Genomic DNA, 13429 nt, shown 5'->3' on the forward strand with positions numbered 1-13429 from the left:
AACATAACATATTTTTCTTAAATATATACATGCATGTGTTTGTATTTATATATACATAATAAATATACACAGTATACACACATATATTATGTAAATAAAAACTTTTATTTTGGATGCGATTAATTGCGATTAATCGTTTGACAGCAATAATATATATAATTAATTGATCCCTTCCACTATCAAGGGTGGAATTTGTTCAATAAGTTACAGTACAAATCTGAAAACCTCTGTGGCTGCAAATATAGGAGGACTTGAAACTCTCCAAATTCAGATATTTACCCTGAACCATGAGCTCTGCTAATGATTGCCCTCCATTGGTTTTCACTCTGTAGTGGCCACAGTCCTCCTTGGTCACATCGTTAATGATAAGGACATGCTTACATCCATCTTTCTTGAAGCGATATTTAAAGGACTCATCTCGGGTAAGTTCCACTCCATCTTTCTCCCTGTACAGGTCAGAATTTTGGTATTCATTAATATTAGTTGATGCTTAGGTCAGAGTCTCATTAAACTGTGTGTGTACATTACACATAAATATACATAAATGCAGTTGGGGAAAAAATTATGACAGAAAATATTACAAGAAGGAAATTCCAAGAAACTTTGCACCTGAACATGAAAGAACAGAAACATTGGTAATGTCATGGCTAACAGTAATATGGCACTCAATAATAGTACTCAATAGTAACAACCTCTAAAATGTAAAGCTTGATTTATGAGCATTACAGCGGGTTAGTGGGAGCAATCGGGATAAATCAAATGGCTGACATAGTAAGCTAATAGCTGCTAATCTTTCTCATTCTTACATAAGCTTTTACACCGACCCCCAAGCGATGCAACTCTACATCAGATGCCGATTCATTCCAATCAGTTTAGATTAAAGACACAAAACCACATTATTACGCCTTTACACTTGTAATATTAAAGTCCTACATTGTGGCATTCCAGTACTAGGAACAGTATCTACTTTTGCCTTTCTCTAATCATGAAAGTCATCCACTATTCAAGAGAGGTGCCATAAACAGCCAGTGACTTTCTCATTCCATTCTAGGACACTTGTGAGGTGCTAAAAGGCTGCTATGACCTTTTCCAGGCACTGATCATTTACAGTCCAGGGTGATATAGAGCCTTGGCTACAGCTATGGCAGAACCAGCACTCACTCACACACCACCATCTGTCAGTCAGTGTGACTCACCCAACCAGCCAGCCAGCCATGTTAAAAGAAACACATATGCCATCTACTGGACTTCTGTGGAATGCCAGGACTCTGACTCATCCAGGACAGCCTGAGAAATGGTCACCTTTTCTAAACTCTTCTCTTGTGTTGTTTGATATCTTTGGTGTACTGCAGGCTAGTACAGCTATAAGCTTTTCATGCTCATTATGGATGAACATTTGTCACTACTAACGGAAGGGAAAAGGAAGTGTGTGCATGTTGACAGATCTACCATTTGACTTGAGCCCCCTCTTCAGACACTTCACACTCAAACTCTACTCGTTCTCCCTTCATAACCATCTGATCCTCTAGGTTACGTACGATCAGAACAGGAGGCTCTGAAGGCAGAGAGCAATAAAAAACAAAAATGCATAAATAATATAGCTAAAATATTTCAATTATATCAAATATTTATTGGTCTATAACATTTAGTCTTTTCTTAGAGATTCCTGTCTGCAAGTTAATTACCTTTAACAAAGAGCTCAGTGAAGGTCTTCTCATCTCCAATCATGCAGGTATAAGCAGCATCATCTGCCAGAGTACAGTTGTTGATAGTGAGGAAGCGTTTGTTGCCTACACTCTCAAAGATGTACCTGTGGGAAGATGAGAAATTGTTTAGTAGCAGATCCAGGTTTGTTCTCTCTAGATGGGGACAAAGCATCACTGCTGGAGAGGCTCTTCCAAACATACATTAACAATACATGTCAGAAAATGAACGAATCACTTGTTTAACGTGAAAAACCTTGATATGATGACAATATAATGTCAAAAATATTGTGGCAAATAAATAATAGACAGTTGTAAACGTATGACAACACTCGATTAAAAAAAATCTTCAGTTCACAAGATGTATTTTTATAAAAGGCTTTTTTTAACTAAGGTCACTGAAAAATATTATTAGCCATTGAGGATAGTTTTTGTTCTATTGTTATTTGAGTCCTTAAACATCTGACAGCCTCCAGCCATCGGCACAGCTGACATCTGAGTTTACAGAGCTGCTATGTATTCTTGGAAAACTGTCCCTGCATATTCATAGTCGACAGTTTGAGATGGTTTGAGACATCTAACCCCACAGAGACAAGCCTTGAAGTTGCTGATTATGTTTAGGCTACATATTGTCATAAGCATATTGTTGAGTGCCACTCACTTGCTAGGGTTGACAGCGGAGAGCAGGAAGAGCACACCATCCATCCATAAGCACACAGTGTTGCCAGACGTAAAAAAAAAAATAGTTAATTGTAATCCTTTCCATATACTTACTATTTTGAGAATGCATGCGACTCAAACATGTTTTTTTAACAGTGAAAGGACCTAAGTAAATACCTTCCAGTTGGGTGTATCTCTTGTCCATTTTTTAGCCATTTAACCTCTGCATCTGAATTGGCCACTTCAATTTGCAGTTTGATCTTGTGTCCCTTTTCGACTTGGTAGGCTGGGTCCAGCTTCCTCAGAAATGCTGTGGTTAAAATAAAGATGAAAAGCTAAGTCACCACTATTAGAAACAAATGTGCTGCACATGAGCATGTTAAAACGTTTGAGGTTTTTTATTGAACAGATCCGTTTTGAAGCAACAAAACTGCTGGGAGTAGGAAAGTATACTTTGTTCTAATCCACTTAATATATCTCACCATCATCATTGCAACTTGACCTATCGCTAACAGTCAAATTAGTAAATTACTTTCAGTGCCTTGCAAAATGTATATAATTTTCTTTAAACATTTTGTTATGTTGCTGACTTATGTTAGACTTCTTTAAATTAAATGCGCCTCTGCATTTGGCAATAATCTGCCGTTCTTCTCCTCACCTCTCAAGCTCTGGCAGGTTGGATAGGGCCGATAGGCATTTTCAGGTTTCTCCAGAATTATTTGATGGACATTCATAGAGTTGTCCATAAGCCACTCTTGCTGTGTGCTTAGGGTCATTGTCCTGGAAAGGTGACCCTTCTGCCCAGTCTGAGTTTCTGAATGCTCTGGACTAAGTTTTCATTAGGGCTATCACTATATTTTGCTGTGTAGAACTTTTCTTCTACTATGGTAAGTCCCTCAGTCCCTGCTGATGAAAAACAGGCTGCTACCAGCACACTTTACTGTTGGGATGCTACTGTGCAGGGGATGAGCAGTGCCTGGTTTCCTATATACATGATGCTTGGAACTGAGGTTCATCAGGTTAATCAGACCAGAAAATCTTGTTTCTCACAGTCAGAGAGTCCTTTAGGTGGTTTTTGCAAATTCCAAGTGGGTTTTCATATGTGAAATGAGTGGATTGAGTCTTGCCACACTGCCATAAAACCCAGATCGGTGGAGTGTTGCAGTGATATCTGTCCTTCTGTAAGTTTCTCCCATCTCCATACAGTATATGGAGTTCAACTAGAGTTACCATCATGTCTTGGTCAACACTCTAACAAGACCTTTCTCCATCAATTGCTCAGTTTGGCTAGGAGGCCAGCTCAAGGAAGAGTCCTGGTTGTTCCAAACTTATTCCATTAAGGATAACGGAGACTACATGCATCTGTGAACCTTTAATGCAGTAGATTTTTTCTACTTTTTTCACTCTTTGTGCACTCTACAGGCAGTAGTGCAATCTTTTTTTTTCCGATATGCATTTTCAGCTGTTAGACCTTTTGATGAGGGGTGTGTGCCTTCCCAAATCATACTCATTCAATTGAATTTGCCACAGGTTAACTCCTTCTGAAGTGTAGTAACGTACAAGCGATATGAATGCTCCAGAGCTAAATTTCAAGTGTACCAGAAATGTAATTGTTTGTTTTTTTATTTTTAATAACATTTTTATAAAGTTGTCATGGTGTGTTTTTTTGCTTTGTTATTGTGGTGTATGTGAAAACAAGTAATTTAAAGCAGTTCAACATAAGGCAACAACATAGCAGAAACAAGAAAAAAAATGAAGGGGTATGAATATTTTCACAAGGCACTGTACATATGTCACTTATGTGGCCTGTGCAGTTAACAAAGTTCAACAAGGTTACAAACCTGCACTTTTCTTCTCTTCTTTTTTCATTTTTTTGAGTCTCTTAAGCATCCCCCGCAGGTCTGTGATTCCATACTGGAAAGCAATCTTTTCATACGCTGATGGTGGAGCTTTCTGGAGGATTTCCCATACGTCTACCTCAGGCTCTGTGCTCACATGAACAGCTCTGCGGACCCACAACAGCGGATAGAGGTTGATCAGAACAGGTCAATCAAGTCCAAACATCTTATAACTTCACAATGTTTTGATATTGTTTTTAAACATTTGTTAAAGGAATAGTTCCCCCCAAAATGAGAATTCTGTCATTATTTACTCTAGCCTGATGTTGTGTCAAACATGTAGGCTACCACAAAAAAGAAGATGACTGAAAATGTGTTTCATCCATACAATGCAGTAGGGTCCAAAACAGCAATAGACCCCATTGACTTTCACTGTATGGATAAAAACAGTTGAAACATTTTTCCAAATATATTTTTGTTCTACAGAAGAAAAACAATCATACACTCTCTCAGAAAAAAAGGTACAGAAGCTGTCACTGGGGCGGTACCTTTTCAAAAGGCACACATTTCATATTCATATTGGCACACCTTTCGAGTCCATATTGTTACCTTAAAGGGTCATATTAGTACCTAAAGTGTACATATTAGTACCTAAAAGGTACAAAAGTGTATCTTTTGAAAAGGTACCGCCCCAGTGACAGCTTTTGTACCTTTTTTTCTGAGAGCAGGTTTGGAACAATAAAAGGGTGAGTAAATGATGACAGGCATTAAGCAGGTTAGGTACATTATTCATTCAAACATTTTTTTATTAAAGTATAGAAATGCAATTTACCGTGGCTAATAAATAGGATAAATGTTAATGAATGGTATTCAATAGATATATTATTCTCTATGTTTAAAAAAATTCTTACCGTGGGCCAGTTTTTAAGAAACTGCTGTACTTATGTAGAGGCAGAACCCAAGCATCAAGCATGGTAAGACAAACCACAGCAGATTATTGCACATTATCAAGTTCTCAGATCATATAACAATGCATTGTTAAACCATCAAGACCATTTTACAATTCATATTTTATAAAGGCACTTAAAGCATGCATCATTGTGGCCTATAGAAACTTCCTCCTTATTTAAATGTGTTATCTTCATGTGCCTTTTGTGTTTACTAAACTCGAAGAGTTAGAAACTATTTGCGTGAACGCACAGTGTTTACTGACATAACCAATTTGCTATGCTGTCGTGTCAAAGTCAGTGGATGTGGGATGAATGCGTAGGATGTGAAATGGCGTAGGAATCGTGAGAGTTCTAGGTTTATTAATGTGATTAATTAGGAGTGTATGAGTAATGATGAAGGAGTTTGCTAAAAATAATTCAAACGTGACTCTGTCTATCTAGTTCCAAGTGGGTGTGCAGTCTGCGGAGTGGAAAAACCTAGAAGGACTAAAGTTGGCAACGAGTGGCTGATTAGGAGAGAGAATAGTCATCACACACACACACTCGGCAATACAACACTCAACATTCCTTCATGCACACGCAGTCAGATCAGTGTGACTCACTTACTCTCTGAACATGGGAGTGAAACAGCCACAGAGGAGAAAAACGGGGAAAAAATTATACATAGATGAGCCTTAGAAGAAAAAAATCATTGTGTAGTTCAAATGCAAAAAATAACTAAATAAAGCTTACATTTCAGTATTTGAAAGATATTTAATTCATTCATTCACACCATACGAGTTCAAACAGCTGAGAACACTTTAAAAAATCTTGGATTCAAAATCAATTTTAGGCATCAATCCAAAAAAAAGAAACCTATGATTTTGTTAGATTCAACCAAAGTCACTTTAAGGCATCTAAATATATCTAAAGTCTTTGATTAAACTATTCAAAGGTCACTAATCAAACATTTGTGAATCTGAGCATGTAAACTCCTCTGTACAAATGTTAAGTGTTATTACTTCCACTGAAGAACTAAATGTACTTGCTCAGAATCATGTTAGCTTGAGTGCTGATGTCATTAAAACATCAGAATTATTTCAGTGCAACTTTTGACCTGTTCACTTATAATATTGCATTTTCAGTCTCAGATTTTAAACCCAACTTTTAAAGTAGGCAATGAATGTATCTGATGAATTAGATCTCTAAAGACTCACCTCTTTTTCAGTAAAGCACTGAAGTCCAGTTCTCCTGAGTCTTCACCTGCATCTGTGCTACTGTAGGAGAGCAAGGAATCACGGACCACAAAACATGAGCACACAGAACTATGTTACATTCTCACCTCATTGTAAGGTAGGTACATTTTCAAACTAGGTAAAACAGCTTCTGTAACACTAAAATGCAGTCATTTATTAAAAACGAAAATGTATTTAATACATTGTTTTGTAAAAGAACAGAATATCAATTATGTTAGTATTATTATCTACAACACATATGGAATGGATGAACACTACTGTTCAAAAATTTTGGGATCGGTAAGATTTTTAAATGTTTTTGAAAGAAGTCTCTTATGCTCGCCAAGGCTACATTTGTTTGATCAATAATTACAGTAAGAACAGTAACAGTAGTATTAGTAAAATAACTGATTAATATACTTTTAACATTTATGCCTGTAATGGCAAAGCTGAATTTTCAGCAGCCATTACTCCAGTCTTCAGTGTCGACTTATGTTGATTTTGTACTCAAGAAGCATCTACTATTATTAATAAATTTTACATTTGTTTGATCAATAATTACAGTAAGAACAGTAACAGTAGTATTAGTAAAATAACTGATTAATATACTTTTAACATTTATGCCTGTAATGGCAAAGCTGAATTTTCAGCAGCCATTACTCCAGTCTTCAGTGTCGACTTATGTTGATTTTGTACTCAAGAAGCATCTACTATTATTAATAAATTTTTTACTATATTGTAAATGCATCTTTGCTGAATAAATATATTTATTTCTTTTAAACAACAACAACAAAAAGTTTAAATGATCTTTTTGACCTCAAACTTTTGAATGGTAGTGTATACTGACACATAAGAACATATGGGACAGGTGTGTAGATGCACAAACCATGCATGCACATTATACAGACAGCATTACTGAGGCAATAGAAACTGGAACAGAGCTGCTCTATACTGTTTTTGAAACGCACATTGTTGGAGGATGTCAAAGACGAGGGTTAAAAACACAGAAATGCTGATGTACAGAAGAAATCCATAGCAGACGCCCGCTATGATCACACATCACTGTATACATGTCAAAGACCTAGGCAGCTATATAGTTATTATAAGGCAACAATTTTATAACAAGTGATCATCTCGATCCTTCTTTCATCATCTTGAGTCTTCTTTCTGATCTGTGAAGCTAGTAGTATTTTAAGGGTTTGTATGTATGACCCATGATGAGCTTTCTTTAAGGAACGTCTTAAAGACATGAAGAGGAGCAACAAAAGAGACACGTCACTCAAAGTTTGCGCAGCTAGTTCCACTGATTTTTGACAAGGTGTCAGCCAAAGTTAAGAAGTGCATCAAGAGATTTCTGTTATTACGTTTCAAATAACCAGAATGGAAGTATTTCAAAGAGTCACACAGTCTGATTAAACTGGTGGCAGCGTTATTAGTGTGATCCTCTAATTTGCTCGCTCCTAATCAGTGTCTGCACTTGAAAAGATCAGTGGACAGGGAAATCATATTCACTTTAAGGCCCCCTGCCTCTGATACACCAGTAATGAGTGTTGGGAAATTGCCCTTCTCACAAAAACAGAGAAAAGTGTGAGAAGAGACGGAAGAAGAGAACAGAAAGGAAATGATAGTTTGCAAAGATCCTTGGAGAGTGAGTCATAAAGCATCAGCAATGACTAATATCACACTCCTTAGATGTTGGCAGACAAAGGGGGAAGATTGAAAAGGACAGAAAGAAAAGGGCAAGCTATAACAGATGACTGACAGAGGGACACGGATGGACACTGAAGGACTCAATGAACTCTTTGATGACAAAGCAGAGGGTTTGGTTGGGTAAAGACAATGACTGTGCGAATACAGTATATCCCCAGCTGCTGCAGCAAACCCCTATAGCTACCTGCCAGGTTCTCCCATCTTCTTCTTACCACCTGCACTGGTGCTCCTGGGTAATCAGCAGTTCCAAAAAGGGTTAATGCAATATAAATACAAAATGTTAAATCCCAAATATGGACTCAAATGCTATCTTTACATTAAAACAAACCACATAAAGAAGCGCTAGGATCTACGCACACAAAATCATGTCATCAAACCCCACAACATTCAAGAAAGCAAACAAACCAACACTTTAATATGCTGCGAAATGGCATGATACTGCTGGCCTGCATGAGTAATCATCTTTTTCAAATTTGATGATGCAGTTGTTAAAATTAATTATTTGTAGTTAATTAAAAACAAAGACAAATACTCACGTGCGTCTAAATGCAGTGCGAATATCAAACCCATCTGTTGTACGTGCCTCTGGAGTAGAATGTACACAGTGAAAAGCACACATTACCAATTAATTTGGTACTGTTATCAATTAAGACTTATTCATTCCTTGTTGATATTTATTAAGCATGCATATAGTTATTTTTATTACCATGTACTACCAGGTCAAAATTGCAGCTGTCAAACTTGTCTCTAGAGGAGACCTCACAACGATAACCTCCAGCAAAGTTGGCTTTAGCTGCAATGATATGCATCTCGAAGGTGTACACCTGAATAGAAAAGGTTCCTTTTGCTTACTTTTGACTTTCAAGCTTTTCTAAACATATTGATATAGTATACTATTTAACTGTTTGGTATTGACCACTGTCAGACCTTAGAGTTGCGGTCATAGTGCTCTTTGAGTTGCAGGTGCTTTCCTGACTTGCTGGCCAGATCCATCCACTTTCCTTTGAACCATTTTACTGTGGGCTTCTTCAGCAGAGATTCACCACACACCCGAGCAACTAAAGTAATGTTCTCACCTACAATGGGGAACAGATTGGAAGAAAAAATATATTTCATATGTACTATCCATTTCTTCGTGACCAGAGGCTCTGTTACTCACCTACATTTACCTCCCCACTTTGAGGCTTTTCAGTGAAGAGACCAGTAAGGTCCTGCCTTGTGTCAGGCTGATGACTCTCAAGCAGACCTTGAAGAACAAACAGAACAATAGGTTTGTTATCCAGTCAATTTTAATATTTTTAAATGTGTAATGAAATTAATTTGCATATTTAAATATGTCCGTGTGATTTTGTATTCACCTTCAGTTGCTGAGCCATCTGACACGGTTCCACTGGTGTCCGAGGCTGAGCTTCCAGTAGGTGCTGGTGGAGCCTCTTTAGGTTCTTCAGGCTTAGGTTCTGCAACAGCAGGGTCTGGGGATATAGCTTTTTGTGCTTCCTTCACTGCAACAGTGAAAAAATCCTTAAAATGCCATTTTGGCAGATGAAAACAAGTGATATTCACCCATCTGGGTCATAGAAGTTTTTACTTCTTTTACTTCTTTACTTACTTCCATCACTAATTTATAATTCATCATTCCTGTATCTATAAAAGCAATTACATATCAGAAAAAAGGTCTAGGTCAGAGGAAGATGCTAATTCTTCAGCTCATGGGGCTCTTGAGTATAGCGTTTTAAACTTAAAGCCAGATTCTGTGAGGCAAAAAATCAGAGGCTAAAAACATTTTACACATACCCTCAAAATGCTCCTATACCTGTCTATTAATGAACATGCTTTTACGTGCAAAGTTTTGTTCTCAGGGGCCCTTTTAGCTTTGATATCGCTCTCTTCAGGATTCCAATGGCCACACAAATTAGGACAGAGTCTTGCTTTTCATCTTCCGCTGTGTCTGGATATTGGATAAATGGCTCTAAATAGCTGACTAATAACCACTGACTGAAACAACACTGGTAGAGACTTAAAACTCCTTTTAGTCCCAATATATCCAGATAAAGCACAGCATTAATGGAGGATATGAAACATTGGCCATACTGTATATCATGTGACAAGTGTGCTAAAAATTGGCACTAATATTATTATAATATTATAGTGTTACATTAAGCTTTTTCATTTAAATACTTCTGTTTCAACAAGGATAATTGTGTTGCTTTTCCCCTGATGATTATAGCTTCAAATTAAATCTGTTTGTAATGAAAGATTGAAAGATATATTAGGCTAGCTATTCCTCCAGTATTTAATTGAACCCATACATATCTTTTGTCCATGCACAATGCCTAACAGGATCACAAGCTCCATGAATGGGCACTGAAGGGCATAAGTGTTTGAAGTGAAGAACAGCTATAAGAGTTCTGGTGAGTTTCCCAAATTCCATAGAAGGCTGGGAAATTCTTAAAATGGTGACAACATGCTCAGAAAAGGTGATTTAAAAAACAACCAGTTGCAACTTTAGAGAAAAGTGAATTGGAAAGGAGAATTGGTTGTGGTGCTCTGTGACTGGTTTACAAATAAACCAAAGGTGGGCTAAAAGTGAGTTAAATACAGGAAGATGTGAGTCACCATCCAAACAACACCTACCTTCTGATTCTTTTATCTTTAATTCAAATTTCACCTTTGACACCCCAGCAATAACAGCATATCCCACTGCATCCTCCTGAACTATATTGTTTATGGTGAGAGAGTGCATATTGCCCTCTGCTGAGATGGTGTATTTGTAACTGGATGCAATGTCCTTGGAGTCTCGCTGCCATCTCACTTTTACATCAGTCTTCTCAGTCTCTGCTTCAAATATGACCGTTGCCCCAATCTCAGCCGTCTGAGTCTTTGGTTTCTTGGTGAAAGCTGAGACTGAAGGAGTGAGGAACGCAGGGTAGGTCAGAAGGAAAGGATGCATTTCCAAAATGTCCTGCCCTGACCCCTTTTCCTCTCTAGTCTCTCCGATATCACACAATTTAAATGTGCCTGAAGACTATGGCCTTATGCTGAGATGTTGTTTAGAAATACAAGAAAACATGTACACTTAAGTCACCCTAAAATAAAAGCAAGAATTATAAGACAAGTCTAATTTATATTTACAATATATAATTTTGCCCACCAAACTTGAAAAAAGCAAAAGTTATTACATAGCTGGTCAGGATTAAAAATCGAAGATAAATTCCACTCGTATTGTTTTTGTCATTGTGCTTTTTAGCAATGTGCTATCTACTGTACATTCCAAACTATAAATGTAATTCTAAACTAAATGGATTTGTAGTGGTCTTATTTTTATGTCCAGTGAAAAAAACTAAAACACATGATGTATTTAGTTTATTGCATGCCTTGAATTCTTACATGCTTATTCATTGTCCTTTCTTTCACTTTGAGTTACACATCTTCAGTCACATCAGTGCAGATGGTTTGAGCATAAAACAAGCCAACCCTCTGGGTTTAAAAATAGAATGCATGTGCTCCCCACATTGACACAGCCCCAGGTAGCTGCTAGATGGATTAGCTAGGATCTATTTCTGTTGTTTATCAAGGACTGATCCCTCTCTTGCCATTTCAAAACCGCTGGTATCCACATTGTCTTTGTTCCAGTGCTGCCATCTGGATGGTTGGGAGCAGTGGTAATAAAATAATGATGTTTCTGTGGTAAATATGTTTTGAACTATAATGTATGGTAAGCACGAAACATGTTCATTTGAAATGGAAGGGAAACTATTTCATGAAGGTGACATTTATCATGAAGCTTATACTAGATGCTGATGGTTACCCCTCAAACAGAGTCTGGGTGTGTCACTCAAAAGCCTTCAAAAGAAAATCTGTTCAGTCATGATAAACTATTATTAAGATCACATTGCTGTGGAGATGTCCTGTTATGAGTCAAGAGGTAGTGCTTCTCCTCCTTTTGGTCTCCTTTAACTTTGTCCAAGACAATATTCAACCTTCTTAACTTAGCTTTACCTCTGGTATTTGTTGTTTAAAAAGTATGTCAGTTTAATATTGTACATATTTTTTATAATTTCAATTAAGATTATAACTACATACATTTTAAGACTTATTGGGGCCTCCCTGGAAGTATTCCGAGGACCCCATTTGGCCCTGGCCCCTGGAAGAGAGCCACTCATCTAGAACCTTTGAATTATGCTGAAGAGATTAAAAAGGGAGGAGAAAGTGTCTACAGATGGATTTTAGGGCTACCACAACTCCATTGCTTAATGCTAAAAAGTAATGCAACAGCATTGTTAGAATGCTGTAGGTCTTAGCGAATATCACCGCAGTAGGCTGTCAAAACAGGTGCTATCACATTATGACAATCCTTTAATTCCCGTTTAGGCAGGGTTATTATGTGCAATTTTGGGAAAAAAAGGTCCTTTAATCCACTGCCATTATTCTATCACTTTTGCTTAGATAGGCCATCAAATGGTGTTTTGGTTTAAAAGAAGGTAGTTTATAATTTATGTATTGTTTGCCAAGAAGAACTTCAAGAAAGGTGCTCATGCTTTGTCACACTCCAGTCACATGCTTTGAATGCTTTCTATACGTACAGTAGGCTTAAAAAACAGCAGCTGCAGCATGCAGTACTTTTAAAAAGAACATTGTGATAATATTATGAAACTACTCATCAAATCAACTGACATTTCCCAATATATGTTGTTCAAATTACTACAGATGAATTGTTCACATGATACAGAACAACAATTCACATAATCAAGAAGAACATAATCACAGAAAACCCAGCACACATCGGGTCAAAATTCAGGTAACATTTCCTCAACCAACAACTCAAAACAACACCGTTTAAAAGTCTCCTGACTGACAAAAACGTGTTATTTATTAAAATGTGCTATTTGTCAAAGAATTATGAACAAAATAAACACGGTCATACCTGTTTTTTTAGTTGGCTCTGGCATCCTTGTTGAGTGTCCCTACAGGGTTCCAACAAACAGGCATTGTGGACTCAAACACCAACACATCTCTTTTAATAGATACCCCCGCCCCACCCCCCCAAATGTCACACAGTACATGCCCCAAACCATCCTTTCCACCCCTTCACCCATGACCTATGATTGAGCCCACCTTCCATCACCTCCATTGGATGACAGAACTAAAGAATCTAAAGGTGGATGGAGGATAAGGAAACAGGGACCGGATGGGTTAAATTTAGAGTCTGACTGTAGCAAAGAATCTTCAGATGTTCCCTCCCAATCATACTGCTTTTTTGTTTGTTTGTAATATTTTTAGTATTCTTGAACAACCTCTGACCTTCAGGAAGCCACAGCTTTTACATCTGTAGTTTTGTATTCCGCTTTATATTT

At 37.4% G+C, this 13429-nt stretch overlaps 1 protein-coding gene across 1 annotated transcript in view; it reads right to left on the minus strand.

Moving 5' to 3' along the window:
- The window catches only part of LOC107554890 (myosin-binding protein C, cardiac-type-like), a 40277-nt gene that overhangs the window by 25506 nt on the left and 1342 nt on the right, over positions 1–13429 (minus strand). The window contains exons 2-14 of the mRNA XM_016237535.1: positions 9434–9577; positions 9235–9321; positions 9003–9151; positions 8782–8899; positions 8612–8660; positions 6348–6407; positions 5758–5760; positions 4205–4368; positions 2541–2673; positions 2365–2367; positions 1686–1810; positions 1450–1555; positions 280–446 (exon numbers count right to left, since the gene is read on the minus strand). Coding sequence (XP_016093021.1) covers positions 280–446; positions 1450–1555; positions 1686–1810; positions 2365–2367; positions 2541–2673; positions 4205–4368; positions 5758–5760; positions 6348–6407; positions 8612–8660; positions 8782–8899; positions 9003–9151; positions 9235–9321; positions 9434–9577 — 1308 coding nt within the window. The remainder of the gene's footprint in view (positions 1–279; positions 447–1449; positions 1556–1685; positions 1811–2364; positions 2368–2540; positions 2674–4204; positions 4369–5757; positions 5761–6347; positions 6408–8611; positions 8661–8781; positions 8900–9002; positions 9152–9234; positions 9322–9433; positions 9578–13429) is intronic.

The sequence above is a fragment of the Sinocyclocheilus grahami genome, unplaced genomic scaffold (genome assembly GCF_001515645.1).
Source record: "Sinocyclocheilus grahami isolate Dianchi unplaced genomic scaffold, SAMN03320097.WGS_v1.1 scaffold518.1, whole genome shotgun sequence".
In the NCBI taxonomy this organism is placed as follows: domain Eukaryota; kingdom Metazoa; phylum Chordata; class Actinopteri; order Cypriniformes; family Cyprinidae; genus Sinocyclocheilus; species Sinocyclocheilus grahami.